The following is an 18,094-nucleotide window of genomic DNA, read 5'->3' as shown; positions in this document are numbered from 1 at the left end:
CAATTGTTTCTAATTTGTCACAACATAAGCCATGCGTTTCTGGATAATATTTAAGAAAATTTATCAGAAAATACAAATATTCAAACAGAGAAACAAGAAAATTTTCCAATTTAATCGTAATGCACGATTTTTCTGAGAAGTAAGTGAAATTCCACTATTGAACTAAATTTTCGATGAGTTGAGTGACGTGCGGGACATTAAAATCTAATTGTAAGATGAAATTTGATTTCAGGATTGTTACTGAATATATTTATTGTTTACGATATGAACTGTCATTTGATAGGCAACGTTTTGGGCAGTGCTCTTTTTCCCTTGTATAATATACAGAGTGTTTCATTAATTTATTCTTGGTATTCATATATTATATGAATACCAGTTTGAGTTTGATTATCAATTTTCAAGTTCCAAGGATTATAAATGAAATATTACAACGGTAACAATAATATATTATTATATGGTACATAAATTATAGAACATGAATTGGGTAGTAGAAATATATCACAAACATCATCAGTTTTGGTAGTTACAAAAAAGACAAAAAAAAAAAGTTGAATCAGCGGATATTTAATATTTCGGGAAGCTCTCCCTCTTTCAAGATTTTTAAAGCTCTACGAATAGAAACTTTATCAAGTTCTGGCTGTAGGGGTTGCTCGTTATCCAAACAGATTTCCTCAGCTCTCTTACCGAAATATTCTAGCACTTTCACACGATAATCCACAATAGTGGATACGTTATTTCCTGTTAATTTCAAATCTTCCAGACAAGGTAGGTTGGCTAAATATTTTATTTCTTCGATGCTGCTTATATCGTTTCCCGTCAAGTTCAGACTTTCCAAAGAATAGAGTTTGGTAAATCCTTCTAAAGATGTTATACTATTCTGGGACAGATTTAAGTGTAATATATTACCCAAAGTAAAATGCATTTGTTGGCAATTTGTGATTAAATTACCACATATGCTCAGTGTTGTTAAACTTTTCAGTTCTAGCAGATTGGGAATATTGGAAAATCTATTTTGATTGAGAACTAGAACTTTCAAATTTGGCACCAGTTTGATAGTTTGATCGATTTCCGTTAAACAATTGTAACTTAAATCCATATGTACCAAATTACTCCAAACCTAAAAAATTTTCAAAAATTCAAGGTTACATTAAAAATTCAATGAATTTCATTTTCAGAAAGAGCGAGAATAATAATAATGATAATACAAAATTAAATTCATGCATTGGTATTTCAATTACGATGTGCCTTCAAGAATTACAGGTTTATTAATTCAATATTAAAGTATACTCACATGAGTAGCATCGAAATTATATTTATGGAGAACATCACATTGTAAAATTTGCGATAAACTAGTCATATTTGATTTATTTATAGTCAAAGTTTCCAAATTAGTACGAAATTGGCCTAGATCTTTTATACAATCCAAACTGATTTGGTTCATGCATACACTGCAAGTTTTCTGAAAATATAAAAATTGGATTATTGACAAAAAAAATTGATTTGAGCAATCACCTTAAAATTTCGGAAATCAAAGAAAAGATCATTGGGTCTTATATTGCTTCTTAAGTAATTTCCAATTTTTCCAGTCACATTCAATATTTTTATTTGCGAACAAAAATCCAAAACATGAGTGAAGTCATATCTTTTGTCTGGATTATATTCTGCCGGTTGTGGGGTATTACAGCATTTGCTAATAGCATGCAACTAAAATAAAATTTTCAGCCATGTTTATACATCACCATTTATTATATTCACTCACTTCAAGTGTGGTAAAATCATAATCTTTGGTCGAAGTAAGAGAAATTTCAGCTTCTGAATAAAATTTGAGAGCTAAACTTTGTAAAAGAAAGTAAACGTCATATACATGAAAATCTAAAAATTCGAGGAAAATTCTTGGCATCGTCAGTTTCAAAAATTTCAATACTTTTTGTAGATAAATTTCAAGTCCTTTCTTTCTTGTGTCAATGAATTGAGGGCATTTGCTTCGAATCAGTTTTTTGGATGGAAGAATATCTTTGACTACTCCATGGTCGTTGACTAGCTTAGTATGTAATTCAAAAAAGTCATTGTATCGATGTGTGACATGCCAATATATATCACCTACGGATACTCTGATCTCATAAAATATGACACCATCTTTCTCAGTTGTAGAAGGAATTTTTACTGTTGTTTCTTGTGAATTCACCCAGAAGCAAGCCATGTTAATCTCACTTTTGTATTTTTTTTTTATATTGATAATAAGGCAACATTTTCATTCGGCTTAACATCAGACGGTGTAATTGTTCAATAACACTATTGATTAATCAATTGCGTTGATATTACAAATATTTCAAAGTATTCATCATAATAACGATAACAATCTTTTTTTCACTAATATTCGACATAACCTCACATTATGATATGTCAAAAATTTGATATTATTTAATATGAATTCTGCTTCAATTTGCTTGAGAACTGTCAGATATTAATGAATTTACAGATAAGGATTATGTAATAATTTAGTATTTGATATCTTTGTTATACTACAAGAAAAAAGAACGGTTTCATGTGTCATAAACTACATTCTATGTTCGAGAAATGTCATGGAATAGAAAATAGAGAAATGATTAAATGAACATTTTTGTTCATTATTTTGACATCAGATACAAACGCAAACGCATTTGTTTATTAATTGAGAAAAACTAAATAAACAAGAATCTTCCCTTCTTTTCTTACCTCCAAAATTTAGGTAATGAAAATACTTAAAAGGGGTAGGTATTTTCATACCTCTTTTAAGGTATGAGTTTGAAACTAATATGGTTTATAAATTTGTCGCCAATGGTGAAAGATGAAAAATTCTATTTAACGTTACGGTATCGGTTCATCTATTGCCAAAATAGAATTTTTTCTCTTGTTGCGACAAACGTCACATCATTAAAATCCTATCATATGCAGATTAATTTTTTGTTTTTGTGTCTTATTGAGATGATAATTTAGAAATCGCCTAACATAAGCAAGAATTTTGTAAAATTAATAATTTTTTTTCGCATCATTTAATTTCTAGAGATGCAATACTTAGCCTGTTATTCACTTAATGAGATTTATTCAGAGGATCAATATTATACAGGATGTTCCTAATTTGGAGGTGCGAAGGTTTTCAAGTTTGATCTATTTCTAGGTTTTTTCTCATAGAACCTTTCCTTCACAAATGCTACCGATTTTGAGAAAACAATTTCCTCAGGAAAATTCAAATTGTTATAAAGATCCTGTAAGTAAGCTGTTATGAATAAATTGATTATAAGTTTTGGTATTTAGTTACCTGTTGCAAAGATCAATGAAGATTCGATAAACAATTATCACATTAAATTAAGACTACAAGAAACACCCTGTATCTCGAAAACAAAGCGTTTGCGGTCCCATATGTTTATAGGTTTTTTTTTCTTAAAATTATCTAAGAAATCTCACATTTTCCTTTGTACCTCCGGTTTGGGAACAACCTGTATGTATAGGTATCCCGGAGCTGGAATTAAATAAAGCAGAGCAAATTTTGCTATTTGGTTTATTATGTTCAGTTTGATTTCTGCCTCCAAAAAGTCTTGCACCGACTTTTCGAGTTAGGGTAATCGATGCTAATAATTAAATTAAAGCAAATAGATCCTGTATAGTTCCCGGGAAGAGCTCTGTTCGATATTTGTATTCTACACATTCCAAAACATAAACAATGAAATATTTAGGATTAATTTCAAGGTTAATTATTGGCGGTAATGAAATATTTTTTACTTTTTGTTGCGTCTATTTTCTAGGCTCATTATAGTTCAACTGTTCCACCTAAATAGTTGATATACCTAAGTCTTGTTTTGAAACATACCAGCGATATTAAATTTTTAATTCTGAAAAGTAACGATCCGAGAATGATCAATTCTTTGATTTGTTTATATAGGTACCTATTGAAGACTTCGCATAAAGAAAAAAATTCCAGTACCGGCAACATTGATATTCGATGTCACATTCGTATTCTTATCATTACCTCTGATCCGATGATAATGAAATATATTGAACTAAACAGCGTTGTCAGATTTTTATATGTTTCGACTTAAAATAATCTCGGACTATTTTGAATATTGTTCATGCGGATATTTATTCCACCTGTTTATTTCGCGAATAAAGTTAATTAATAAACGATAGTGTGATATTAGCTGTGTTATTTCGTCATAATGTCAGAAATTTTCAAATTTTGAGCAGAGAGTGGCCTCGAATGTATTCATGTATTGATATCCGTCCGTCAGTAAACACGATAATTCTCGAACGAAAAGTGCTGAAAATTTGAAAATTAGAGTAACAATTTTGTCTTTCGTGAAAAATTTCGTATTAATAGCATCATGAGAACCATATGGAAAATCGGAGCAGAATATCGAAACAAAAAAAAATAGGAAATCACTGACTTGAAATTTGGAGCTTTTGGGCGCTCGTCCAAGTGCCAATTGCACTTATGAACAGTTATGTGATCTCCGAGGATGCAATTGACACACGAATGAGCGCTCAAAAGCTCGAGACTTCATGTTTGTGCTTCTTCATTTCTGATATTCACATATAAGTAAAGAGTTTTCAATAAGAGGTTTTATTTCGATTCAAAAAATAAATCGAGGTCCAAAACAGTCTAAAGGTGTTACATCACAAGTTCTCGGTGGCCAATCGTGATCACCTTTTCGAGTATTAAACATGGCCAGGAAACTGTTCTTATAAAATTGCGATTGTTTCGTTGCTTGTGTGACATGTAGCGCCGTCTTGTTGAACATAAATTCCGGACATAAAAATCATTAATCATAGGTAGCCTGATTAACAAGATCGACAAACCTAGATTTGCGCGAACACTACCTACACCAGCAATATTCTCAGTTGTTCTTGAACAACGCACACGGTTTCGATTCTTCACATCACTAACTTGTCCCAACAGCCCAAATCTTTCCATCAGTTTCCACTATTGGCTTGCGAGAAAATGCTTCACAGCGAACCAAAAGTGCTTTAGTTTTGCGAACTGTGATGTGACTGCAAAATATATATCTAAAATTTTGCATAAACATTCCAATTTAGATTTTTACATCACGTGATATGTCAATTCCGTTTGCAAGTCTACAGGGTGATATTTTTTCCTGGAACAGTGCTTGCATCTTTCCTCCAGAACTTTTTTCGTGGGCCACTGATGTTTAAAAAAAATTGAAAAAGAAATTTTGATCTACTCAGTACTAAACTTTTCGTTTCTTTTTAGTTTACTCGTATCTGCTACTGATTTGGAGAGAAAAATTTTGAACGATTCTTAGCCAAATCCAAATTATTATGAAGATCCAGTTAGTAAGCTGTAATGAAATTAATTGTACGTTTTGGTACTTATTTACCTAAACTATATAGCGAAGATAAATAAAGTTTCGAAGAACACAAAAAGTGGGAATACAAGAAATACCCGGCATCTTGGGAACAAAGTGTTTGCGGGCCTATTTTCATAGGGATTTTTTAACAAAACTATCCAAGAAATCCGTAATGTACGTTTATACCTTCAATTTGGAAACCTCCTGTATATCGTATCCCGAAATCAATATTCAATTTCATGGATTTTTTTGATTATGGCGAATCATGAAATGATTTGAGTTTGTTTCTGTCAGATATGCTCTTTCCAAAGAATTGATTTTCATTATCGCTAGTTATCATAAGATTTGAATTGAAAAGATATAAGATTCAAGGGCGGTCTTAGCCTTAAATTTTGGGGAGGGGAGGGTGTCGCCGTTATGGGCTTCGAATTTTTTTATGGAACCAATTTACCCTAAATTATTTTGTAAAGGATATGATTTTCATACAGTATTTGATATTGTAGTTTGGAAAAGACTTCAAATAAACTTCGAAACGTCGCTAGGTGAACCATATTGTGTAGGTACCTATTATTTGTTCCTTAGAACCGAGATAACTATCTTGAATCTCACCTCAGAAACGGAATTGATTACATATCGAATTAGGTCCTAATTTCTAAATGTTTTTCATTCAAAATTGAAAAACTTTCAACAAAAAAACGACACTATGTAAATTGAATGTTATCATAACGCAAGGTAAATAAATAAAAAAAGCAATATAATAAATATTACGACAATTTCAACACGTGTGCTACTTCTGAATACATTAGATTTCATCGAAAAATCCTGCCATAGTTTGAGAGTTTAGAATTTGTTCGGATTTATTTTGCCGTAAGAGAGGAAATAACAAGTTTGTAGTGCTTTTCAAGTATGTACTTAGATCTGAAACCTAGCACTGGATACCTTCTAAAGGTTATAGAAACAGAACATGTGTAATTGGTTGTTGACTATTTAAGCCATAACAATTTTCCGTTCGAGTCAAATAAAACGGATTTCAAATTCCACACCATTTCCAAATGTTGTTTTATCGGAAAAACAGGTACCTGAATTGCTCAATTGACGTAGAGAGCCGGATGATGAATCGATTTGATATTCAACAGAAGGCCTGTTTTAACATTTTTAAATCGCGTTGACTAAACTCACTCAACACCGGTATTTGTCAACGTTGCTAAAAAAAAATCAGGAAATTTATGAACTTTTGGTCGCTCGTTCATTTATTCGCCAATTACACCCTTGGATACCATATATACCTAGGTATATAAAGTTATTTGGTCACGAAAAGGGCTCAATTGAAAAATCTTTTTCGAGTTCCATAAGAACTTGACCTTTTTTTGAACATATATGGTGCGTGTTGAGTATAATATCGTCACACGATCTATTTGATTTTACAGCAAAAATTCGCTGAACCCCTAATATTGCCAAAATTGTCGAATAACTCATAAAAAAGGTACATATGAATGAAACCAACGAACATCCCGCCTCAGATTAGTGTGAAAAGAAAAAGAACTCAATCACGAAGTTGCCAAGAAAATGTGGAATAAAATCTGAATAGCTACATACAGGTGTTCCTAAATTGGAGATACAAACGAAAATGACAGATTCCTCGGATCATTTTAAGTAAAAAGTCCTACGAATATGAGCCCGCAAACGCTTTGTTTTCGATATACAGGATGTTACAATTTTTTTTTCATAGCTCCTTCTCTCCTCAAGATATTACTCTTAAATTCGGCATAGATATACCTATTTCAATTCAAAGTTTCCATAATGTGATATGTAGAATTTTTTCTAGGAGAACCACTGGCAGTTTAGAAAAATGTAAATAGAAACTTTGGTCCATCTGTATTACACTTTTTCGGTTTCTTGTAGTTTTGACGCATCTACTCCGATTTTGAAAAAAAATTCAAATAATTCCCTAATAATCCTCAGAAAAATCCAATTTATTATAAAGATTCAGTTAGTAAGCTGTGATGAATTAATTACATATTGATATTTCTTAAGCCAATATATAATATATGTATATAACATATACCTATATATCGATCAAAATATTATTTTATCTAGAAAATTCCTTCAATTCGGGGAGCATACAATAAAAAAACTGTTTGGCTGCTTAAGAAGATTAGAAAATTCCCTGGGAATAGTGGACTGAAATTACGTAGTAGTTTTTAGGTGAGAACAACAAGGAAGCAAAACCCTCTTTCGGGAATCCTTCGAAGAAATTCTGGTCAAAGTGGCAACCCCGTCGCGAAAAGTGTGCTATCCTAAACGCGATGCCGCTGCGTGCGCGCACGCGCCGACTCCGGGTCTGCGTGTATTTCGTCTCATCGTGTCCGAACTTTCAGTTTGGCATCAGAAGAGCTAGAGGGTAGTGTGTCGTCGGTGGACCGAGTTCAACAAGTGCGAACTCCTTCGCACAGGGCACCCGTGCAGATAACATGACAAGATGAACGTACAAGAGCGCGAATGTTCCGACTTAGAAAACAGTGGCGTAGGCGGCAAGCCTTTTCGCCGGTACGTTGTGAACGTGGACGCCGAAAACTACATGCTACGAGGTGTGGGAAGAACCGATTTGGATACGATGTTTTTGGTACGCGAGAAGCACGAAGACCACTGCGGCCGTTTGCTGTCTTTTCATACGTTGCTATGTAACTGCGACGTGAGCTGCTGCTGCATGTGCGGTTCTGTTTGCCCTTCAGATTGCCACGCTTGCTTCCACAATTTCTGCACCAACAGACCCTCCGATCAGAACAACCACAATTTCGACAGGGTGAGTTTTTCATCGCCGACTTTTTTCGGTGATTAGATTAGGCTTTCTGTCACATTGCTCTCAAAACAGCTGACTGGTGTGGAACAAAGGCAAATGCTATGCTGCTAAAATCGATAACGTTCTCTCTCGACGGGCCTTCTTATAATTCCCTTCCATAGGAACGCTCCATAACCGGCGATCTCGCTCAATTCCCGATTTCTACAATTTCGTTTCCGAATAAATACATTTCCTCACGTATGAAATACAATCTTAAATGGCAAGGTTAGCTTTGTTCCAACGGACATTCTTCACAATTGAAAAATTATTTTTTGCTGATATGAAGTAGGCTTAAGCAAAACGGTACCGGCTTAAGGACCATATTGTATTTGGCTAAATTGGAAGATAGGTACCTACCTAAGTCAGTGTAAAACCGACAGGCAAATGAATTGTCAGAATTCAATCTGAATTGAAATGTGAACGTTTATTAATTTGTTCTTCTTCAGGTACCTTTTAACCATTTAAATTCGTCCTATTTTCGTTTAAATTATTCTTTTTCGCCATATAGCAAAAACTGATTTTCGCATTTCCATTATAGAATTATTTTAGTGTCGGATTTCAAAAGAAATAATTACTTTGCTTGTAATCGTACGTTTTCATTCGATGACATAAAATTTACAACCCACATGCCACCAAAGTTTAATGAATAACACGTTATTCCGTAAATTTTGTCCAATTCCATGAAAAATCTTTAGCTTCGACGTATCGATGTGCTGTCAACGGAACTAGTTTTTTGATTTTCACTCCCAGAAAGATTTCAAGTGTATGTGCTCTGAACGATTTTCATATTTTTATCTCTGATGAAATTGATGCTTGATACCTAGTTAGATACCTAATTTCTAGCTGCCAATTCGGCTTTAGTTCAGTTTGATTAAATTTAGAGGATGAATTCAAGTCACAAAAGTCAAGAAATATATCAATTTCTTGTTCTGAAGGAACACGAATAACAGGGCCCTATCAGAACAATTTTTAACTTCCAAATTACCTACTAGTGAAGTTAGGTTGAGATTTATTTTTCGGTTAATAAATACTAAGTAGATCGAATCAAATTACCTTTATGGGTTTTTCGTTGATTTGAAACAGGAATCGTTATGGAAAAAAGGTAAAACACATTTTATTTTGAAATTATGAAATTAATTTCTGAAAATTCATATTTCGGAAACTTTTAGAGCTAGAAATTTGTACCAAATATTCTTTATCTTTTAAAACGTTTAATTGCGGAAATAAAGGTCATATATTTTTTCCTATATCTTTGTAGAGTTCATACAATGATTCATACAGTGGCGTATTTTAGGGAGATATCGTATTCTCAGCCTGCCCTAACCTCTACGTCAATGAGAATAGGGTTTTGGAGACGACTGTTATTCACTAAAAATGTAGCCTTCTCAAAAATCGCAAGAACGTACCGTTTTCGAGAAAAATGACTTGAATGTTATCGAGATACAAATATTTCGATATTTGGCTCACAGTGATCGACACTTTTTATTCGAACTCCTTTTTTGTACACTTATGAAATGTTTCCTTTGAAACTGGCGTTTCGATAACAGTGAATTAATTTTTCGAAAAATTTCTCGACTTTTGAGAAGGATACCTTTCTTGCGAATAAAATTCGGGAAAACCAGATAAAGGCTCTAAATAGCCCATATCCTCATTGGCGTAGGTGATAGGGGAGAATGAAGGCGCGATGCTCGATACGAGTACAATATCCTCAACTTGATTATAATGTATGTAATAAAGGAAAAAAAAATCATGTTCAACAGTCTGTATCTCCGAAGGGGAAGAAATTTCTTGAGAGAATTTGTTATTTTAACTAGAGCTCTTTTGGATGACTTTTGAATCAGCCTGTGTATTTCACTTTTGAATTCCGTTGAATTGAGCTCGGACTGTCGATTAGATCGGACGGTGTTCTTGCGTGTGTTCAGCGAGCGTCAGGCCTCGACCGGACGATCGCCGGAGCGATCGCCAGTTACGATTGACGCCGGTACGTTGAGAGTTGAGTAGGCAGGCACCTTTACTAGTAACGAAGCAGCATCGTCAACCTTCCAAGGTCGATGTGTGTGTCGGCTTCATGTGGATTCTGTATCTGGAGAGCCTGGACAGCCGAATGTGCGCGCTGAAGGCCATCAAGAATTTATCTTTATACAGCTGGTTCTGGAAATGCTACACCGGTATCAGTTCTGCTGGTCCTACACCAACGCTTGTGTGGATAAAACGGGTTAGAAGCGTAGCAACACATCGAATTCGAAATAGACTAACTACTGCGTTTCGATCAAATCCGGTCAAAATCAGAAACCGAAAATTCACCGTCAGCCAATTTTTCGATAATTCCCATTTTTTCCCCCTAATAATCGATAACATTCTATGGCTGCAAATAAGTTTTTATCACTAATTTCGTTTAAAGGTCGAAGATTATCGAAATTCATTACTTCGCTTATTGTGTTGAAGAGTCCACTAGTCATTTCCAAGACGCAAAATATTCAGGTACTAAATCGGCAAAAAAATTAAAGATATTTGTATGAATAGAGCGTAAATGGTCTGGGTTGGCTAGCATTTATCGGCGAAATGGCCGATCGTAAAAATAATAATTGATAACGAGTTACATAACAGAATATGCGTTCAATCTAAGAAAATAGATTGCTCATTTACATTAATTTATGAATTCAAACTAGAGCTTGAGTTAAACATTTACAATAATTGATATAGAAGACATTGCAGTTGATTCACGTTATTTTTGGCACTCAACACTTTTATTATGTTCAATTATTTTCTTCTATTTTGGTTCACTGTTTTCAATGATCAATAAAATAAATTTTCCAAGGAAAACAATTACACACCCCTGAAATTTTCAATTTTCATATTGGAATGTAAAAAATCCAACTTTTTTATATATTTAGTGGTTTTAACTGTCAATCCGTTCGATTCATTTGCTCATCGATCATGAAAGTAGTAAATGAAATATTCTCGAAGAATACTTGCTATTGAATGAATGGAGATTGAAATCTACTATGCGAAATTCATAAATTTCATCAACATAATATGGAACTGCGGCATTGAATACAGGTACTGTTATAATTTAATAGGCTAATTAAAAACCAATACTATCAGCGTATTCTAGCTTTACAGTACTCATGTTCTAATGATTTCGACTTGAATAGAACAGTTCCAAAGAGCACTACATAAAATTCAAATATCACTGTTTTTCCAAAAATTATTTTCTATGGAGGTCAATGGTGGAAATTTTTCCGAAATTAAAAATTTCTTGCAATGTCGTCCTTGTAATTTACGTACAACGTCTATAAATACCCTAATGATAATTGTGTTGTGTATTTCAGTTTTATGGACAATATTTTTCTTAGTGAGGCTACTATTGTTCTATATTTGGTTTTAAAGCAGCTATAAAACTTATCGCAATGAACCAATTATGAATGAGTATTATTTTACACCCAATGGACGAATTTGGTGAGTCACTGGACTTTGAAATCATTCAACCGTATTTCTATACATGTTTGTATCTAAGAATACGCCAATTCGGAAAACACATTTGAAACTACGCGTGAGCATAGAGAACAGTAATTTCAACTAGGCGAGATAAAATGACTTTCTATAATACTTGGGCCATTTTCAATAATAAATGGCACTTTTGTTCATAGAATGTACAATTTACAATAAATAATAATATGTAACTAACTGCTGTAATATCCATAGACGTATCAAAGGATAATAAGTCTATGGTAATATCCAATCAAATCAGAGAGTGTATACTCGAAATATTTAGTTGAACGATATTCGTATGAGAATTGGTCAATAATCTGTTATTTTCCATGGAATCTGCTTGGCGGTTACAAATTTACGATCAGTTGTGGAAATGCGAATATTCGATAAACAAATTCCGTAAGAATTTCGAATTGTAAAATGGTCACCAGATACAACAATGGAACGTAAAATTCGATATGCCGACAACGTTGCTAGATAAATTGTTGAAAATGAGGAAGGTAGACGAGTCTTGCGTTCTTTCCAAATTCCTTTTGAAAGATTTAGCTGCAGGGTAACATATTGTTTGAGATTTATTTGATTAATTAATTGTGTCGCGAAATCTGCAAGCACTATTTGTTGTTCAAGTCCCCAAACAAACACATTACTAATAAGATGGTTGACTACGAAAATTATTAATAGATAATAATATTTTTTGTTAGTGAAAAAGTGAAACATAAATAGATCTTTCCATTTATGGAAATTCATCAACGAAAAATAATAAACTTAATACGCACAAACAATTACGGACATTTTTTGCAGTCGCAGTTCAAAAACTAAAGAACTTTTGGGCAGTCGTGAAGCACTTTCTTTTTCGGCCGTCAATGGTGAAAGTAGTGGAAAACATTTGAGGGGTTCGGACAAGTTAGTGATGTGAAGAATCAAAACCGTGTGTGTCGCATTCCTTCTTTACAATTAAATGAACATACGTTGATTTCTCTTAAAATATATTCGTTTATATTTTAAATAACAAAATTAAACCTCTTATTGGAAAACTCTCTATCATAGACGCAAAACAGTTGTAAGCAACTGTTCCCGTTTTCAAAACCGTTTAGGTTTGGTGACATTTACTAATCGCCCCCCGTATATCTAAATCGAGTTGTTCACGTCTAGTGGTCTGTAATCATCCAAGTCAAGTCGAGACGTTACATTAGACAATTTGATCTTATGCCATCACCGTGCTACGCAACTTTTTGCAAATGTGTAGATATAAAAAAAAACGCACAAACAAAACGAGCAGAGCGGATCTTAGTTCCCGGAAAACTAAAACGAAAACAAGCTATTTGCCACGTACGTAAATTTTTGCACGGACAATTTTTAATATTTTCCAACAGGCAGGCGATTTAGAATCGCTATTGCATTGTTAGTTTTTTTTTCTTTCGATAAACAATTTTCGGTATCCATTTCACGGATATCTTTATTGAGTTCATTTGAAATTTTTTTTATAATTATAATTTTGTCACGAAGTCCATATTTTTCGAAATTTAAGTCCTAAACGATAAGGTTCGACTCACCTATGACCAAAATCAATTCTGTCCGTCCGTAAATACGATAACTCTCGAGCGAAAAAACCCGGAAACTTGTTATTTTTGTTATATATATAATACTAGAATTCTTATACCGAATTTCAGTCAGATAAACAAACCAACCGACAACAATGACATCTTATTTAATCAAATCTTATTGTATAATTATTGTATCAAAATTGTAGATTTTTATCCTAACCTCTACCGAGTAATCCGATTAAACGTAATCAAGAAAAAATTGAAACTTAAGAATTAGTCTTTATCTTTGAAGGCTTGTGGATTTGAAAGGTAACTGAATTCGAAAAATTCCATAGGAACAACACCCCTAAATTTTTGACTCATCATCGTCAAACACCCTATATCCGATTTATTAGCTCACCGACAATCTTTGCCATGAAAGGTCATGTCATTTCAAAAGTAAAATATTATATATGAGGGACAATATGAGTCCGATTTCAATTATTAAAAGAAATAAATGGATTATTCTAATTGTCGTGTTCTGTTATACTTAAATTGTAACAGCAATTCATGGCTTGATACTAAGTTCATAAGTTACACCTTCAAAAGTATCCTTACAGCACGGAAGAGTATGCCGATATCATATTCATTCATGGTTATTGCAATCAGAATACTGACTAGGGAATCCAATCCCGCAAATCCGCGGGATAAAAATTATCAATACCGCGGATCCGCAAGAATGTGGGATTGTTAACAATAATGAGGTCTTATGCTATTTAAAACATACTTTAGTATAAAAGTGTTTATTTCATTGGAACAGCTGTCAATTTTTGCCGCGGGTGAACTCGAAAAATGTGCCGACTAGTGTTGTCTCACAGTTTTTCCAACTAGAAACCATTTGCAATTCAAAATTGAGGGTCTGCATCCAAAAAGGGTTATTGCAAATTTTGATAACTGGTCAAGTATTGTTGGTACTCGTGCTCGTACAATCATAGAAGAAGCCTTTGATTCTGGTACCCACGCAGTACGAATACTATGATTTGATTGCTCTTCTAAATTCAAAGGCGATGGTTCACGTCTCGTTGCTAAATTAGATAATAGTATATTGTGCAACAAGTGGGGAAAGTCCAACTTTTCTAACGAAAAAGACAAGGAAATTTGGACTTCTTGTAATGTCTTCAACAAAGGTCTAATCGTTGATCCTTCAGAGAAAGTTCCACGTCTCAACCTTCAATTGACTTGGTCCTTTTCATGACCGTTTAAATATTATGCTCTTCAAATGGTATACGAATATGGCGTAGAAAGAAACCATTGAAAATTGATTAATAATTGTCCAATTCAAAAATTTTACGGTGGTTTCCAAGCAAGCCATATAGTTCCAGATTAGTTTTTAGAATTGGTCGCTAACTTTAAATGAATATAAAGGAAACTATAACATTTATTACTCCTATCTGGTCGATTTTACTTTGCATTGAGATTTGTAATATATTCATCGTCAACTTCTGGTGAAAAAGAAGGATGGAAAGATTTTGTTCGAAAGAGGAAGAAGCTCTTTTTTTAACAAATACACAAACCAATCACTACACCTATACGGGGAAACAGAGCTTTCGCTGAGGTTTTTATCTGTGCTTTTGGATCACATACGTTGAAATTTTTGATGCCCCTTTCACATGCTTTATTGTTTGAAGTTAATAATAATTTTTTTGAGAATGAAGGGGACAATTTTCGGTACAAATAATTATCCTTTTCCAATGGATTTCGATAAATCGCATCCATGAATGAATCAATGAAAATAGATAAACGTTTTTAACCAAATGAAAATATACCAGCTCCAAGGTATATGCTACACAAATCCTAAAGTAGACTGCTGCCTGGGCTGTTAGTTTTTAATTAATTAGAAAAAACTGTGACGGAATAACTTTCCCGATTGGATTCCCTAATACTGACTGACAATGAACTAACAAGTGTATCTGCGCTTACTTCTAGGTATCCCTTTTTTTTTTGTTAGTACATAATAAATTATATCAATAGACATAAATGAAACTTTTGAAGGCATTTATTTCCTTGAATAATTGAAATCGGACATATCGTGGGACATATACATATGTCCCCATAATGTTTTTTTTTTAATTATATTACCATTTATATGGCAAACTTAAGCGGTGAGCTTATAAATCATCCTATATATCGATTATATATTATGAAAATTAGTCATTGTTATAATTTGATATTTATAATGAGTGAAGTAACCGGGCAAGATCGTATTTCGCAAGTGGTGTGACAAGTGTGGCTGTCATGTTGAAACCTGTTGCCTTGGATTTTTTCTCGAAATTTCCTTTGAAAATTGAACGGAAATTTTCTCGATTATCGTTCCGTTTGAGGTTGAAAATCGTTTTCCCAGCAGCCGGCAGAATTGGAATTGGCGGAAATAAATAATAATAATAATAATAATAATGTTTATTCAAAGCAATCATATAAATAAACATAATAAGTTACAGAGGTCTCCATTTCAGAGAATGGATGCCTGTGCGTAACATAAAACTTAACAATTTTCTTAACTGTGGTGATTATAACTAAGGTTTAATTCATGTATAAGAAAAACTAATTAACAACAATTTTCAATCATTGTACAGTCTGAGTCATAAGTCGAATTTGGGAAAAAAAATGTCGATTCTGAGGAAGTTGTCGACGTCGGTAAAATGTCAAAATTGGGTAAGCTGTCATAATCAGGTAGGTGGTCAAAATCGAGGTATTATTATTGAATATTCATTTATCTTCTTCTTGATTTATTATGATTTTAATAAATTTACGACCTTGTTCTAGAATCCAAAATTTGATTTTATTTTTGAAACGCTTAAAATTTTTTATTTTCTTCAGGTATTCAGGAATCTTAGCATATAGGCGAGGTGCAATGTAGTTACAGGTTCTTTGTCCTATCCTTTTTTTTGATCTCTGGGTCTGGTAGGTATTATCTCTATTTCTTGTGTTGAATGGGTGATCAATTTTAGCCAGTTTTAACTTTCCTTTGAAAATATTTGTCATTATTTTGAGGCTATATAGTTGTCTAGCATCCAACACTTTTGAAATTTCGTAAAGCTGTTCACTTGGATACCTGATTTTTTTTCCGAATATTATTCTTAAAATCCATCTTTGAGTAACGTTCAGATTTTCCAAGTGTTTATCGTATATACCTCCCCAACCTAAGATCCCATAGTTGATCTGGGATTGGACCAAGGCGTTGAACAGAATCATCAAATATTTAGAACTTCTAAAATACTTTTTCATTGTTCTAAATTTGTACAGCAGACCTCTTAGTTTTTTGACTACATGGTGAATGTGGTGATCCCATTTTAAATTTGAATCTATTATCACGCCAAGATATCGAATAGCTGCTGTTTCGGGAATTGTTATATCTGAGTTAACCTCAATATTTCCTATAGATGGCAGGCCAGTAGAATATGACGAGAAAGGCATGTATTTTGTTTTAGTGCAATTTAAAGTAAGTTTGTTTGCTTGAAACCAGAGTTGCAAATTGGTAAAATCATTTTCAACTTTTTTTTTAAGATTGTCCCATGTATCTGCTCGATAGTGTATAGCGGTGTCGTCAGCAAAACTAATTATATGACCAGTGGTATTGCATTTTAACAAGCTATTTATGTAAATTAAAAACAGAACTGGACCGAGAACAGTCCCCTGTGGAACCCCATAAGTAACTGCTCTCAAAGAACTTATGTTTCCATTAATTTCTACCATCTGTCGACGATTGGTCAAATAACTTTTCAGCAGCTCGTTACTGACTCCACGGAAACCACAACTCCAAAGTTTATTTAGTAATTTCTTGTGACTGACAGTATCGAATGCTTTCGCAAGGTCCACGAATACACATAAGCTAGGAATTTTTCCATCTAAGCATTCATAAATTTTATCAGTAAGCTCACGTATAGCGTCTTCGGTGGATCTGCCTCGTCTAAATCCAAATTGACCTTATCCAGAATATTATTTTGGTCAAGGAAAGAAATCATTCTATGCTTTAGGATTTTTTCTATTATTTTAGAAATATTTGAAATTAATGAAATCGGTCTGTAATTGCATATTTTAGTTTTATCTCCACTTTTGTAGAGTGGTTTTATTTTACCAATCTTCAATACATTTGGAAAAATACCACTTTCAAAACAATAATTTATCAGGTCAGAGAGGGGTGCGGAAATTTCTGCTTTTATTTGTTTTAATGTTTCTGCTTGTAAGCCGTCATTTCCGGGAGATTTTCCATTTTTCAATTTTTCGATTGTTGCTTCTATTTCTTGAAGATTTGTTGGAGTTAGGAAGAATGTTTCACCTACAGAAATATTTTTCTCTTGATAGTTCTCTATGTTTGGAATATTTTCTGCATATTCCTCTCCTAAAGTACTATAATGTTTGTTGAAAGCTTCGGTGATTTCTTTCGGATTATCTGAAGGGCCATTTTCTGTTTCGATTGTTTTAATTTCCGTTGTCGGTTTTTTCTCATTACAAATGTTTTTTACATAATCCCATATGCCTTTTGTTTCTGATTCGTTTTTTGAAATAAATTTCTCCAAGTTATTTTTCTTTGCCTCGTCAATAAGTTGCTGTATCTGATTTTTTAAGTTGCGATAAGTGTTCTTTAGCTCGAGATTATCCGGTTCCTCTTTAAGTTCCATGTATATATCATTTTTTTTGTTTATTAATTTTAATAGAGATGGTGTTATCCAGGGTTTTCGCTTAACATTTTTGCTCTTAAGCTTCACACTATGAGTGTTTTTGTTAATATGACTCGTCAGAATATTGAGGAATGTCTCAGTTGCGGAGTGTGCGCCGACTTCTGAGTACATTTTTTGCCAGGTCTCATTTATTAGATCTTTTTTCAGTTGCTCATAACC

At 33.3% G+C, this 18,094-nt stretch overlaps 2 protein-coding genes across 2 annotated transcripts in view; one reads left to right on the top strand and one right to left on the bottom strand.

Moving 5' to 3' along the window:
- Positions 1 to 430: 430 nt before the first annotated feature.
- LOC123686066 (nischarin) lies at positions 431 to 2,530 on the bottom strand. The gene is made up of 4 exons (XM_045626026.1): positions 1,760 to 2,530; positions 1,513 to 1,704; positions 1,292 to 1,459; positions 431 to 1,117 (listed from the first exon to the last, which is right to left on the bottom strand). The coding sequence occupies exons 1-4, from the start codon at positions 2,198 to 2,200 to the stop codon at positions 554 to 556; spliced, it is 1,365 nt and encodes a 454-aa protein (XP_045481982.1). The 5' UTR covers positions 2,201 to 2,530; the 3' UTR covers positions 431 to 553.
- Positions 2,531 to 7,710: 5,180 nt separating this feature from the next.
- LOC123686721 (phosphatidylinositol 3-kinase regulatory subunit alpha-like) overlaps positions 7,711 to 18,094 on the top strand; it is a 35,673-nt gene continuing 25,289 nt past the window's right edge. The window contains exon 1 of the mRNA XM_045626966.1: positions 7,711 to 8,145. Coding sequence (XP_045482922.1) covers positions 7,822 to 8,145 — 324 coding nt within the window. The 5' untranslated portion in view covers positions 7,711 to 7,821. The remainder of the gene's footprint in view (positions 8,146 to 18,094) is intronic.

Source organism: Harmonia axyridis, chromosome X, assembly GCF_914767665.1.
Source record: "Harmonia axyridis chromosome X, icHarAxyr1.1, whole genome shotgun sequence".
Taxonomy (NCBI): domain Eukaryota; kingdom Metazoa; phylum Arthropoda; class Insecta; order Coleoptera; family Coccinellidae; genus Harmonia; species Harmonia axyridis.
This window is presented reverse-complemented; position numbering and strand designations above follow the sequence as displayed.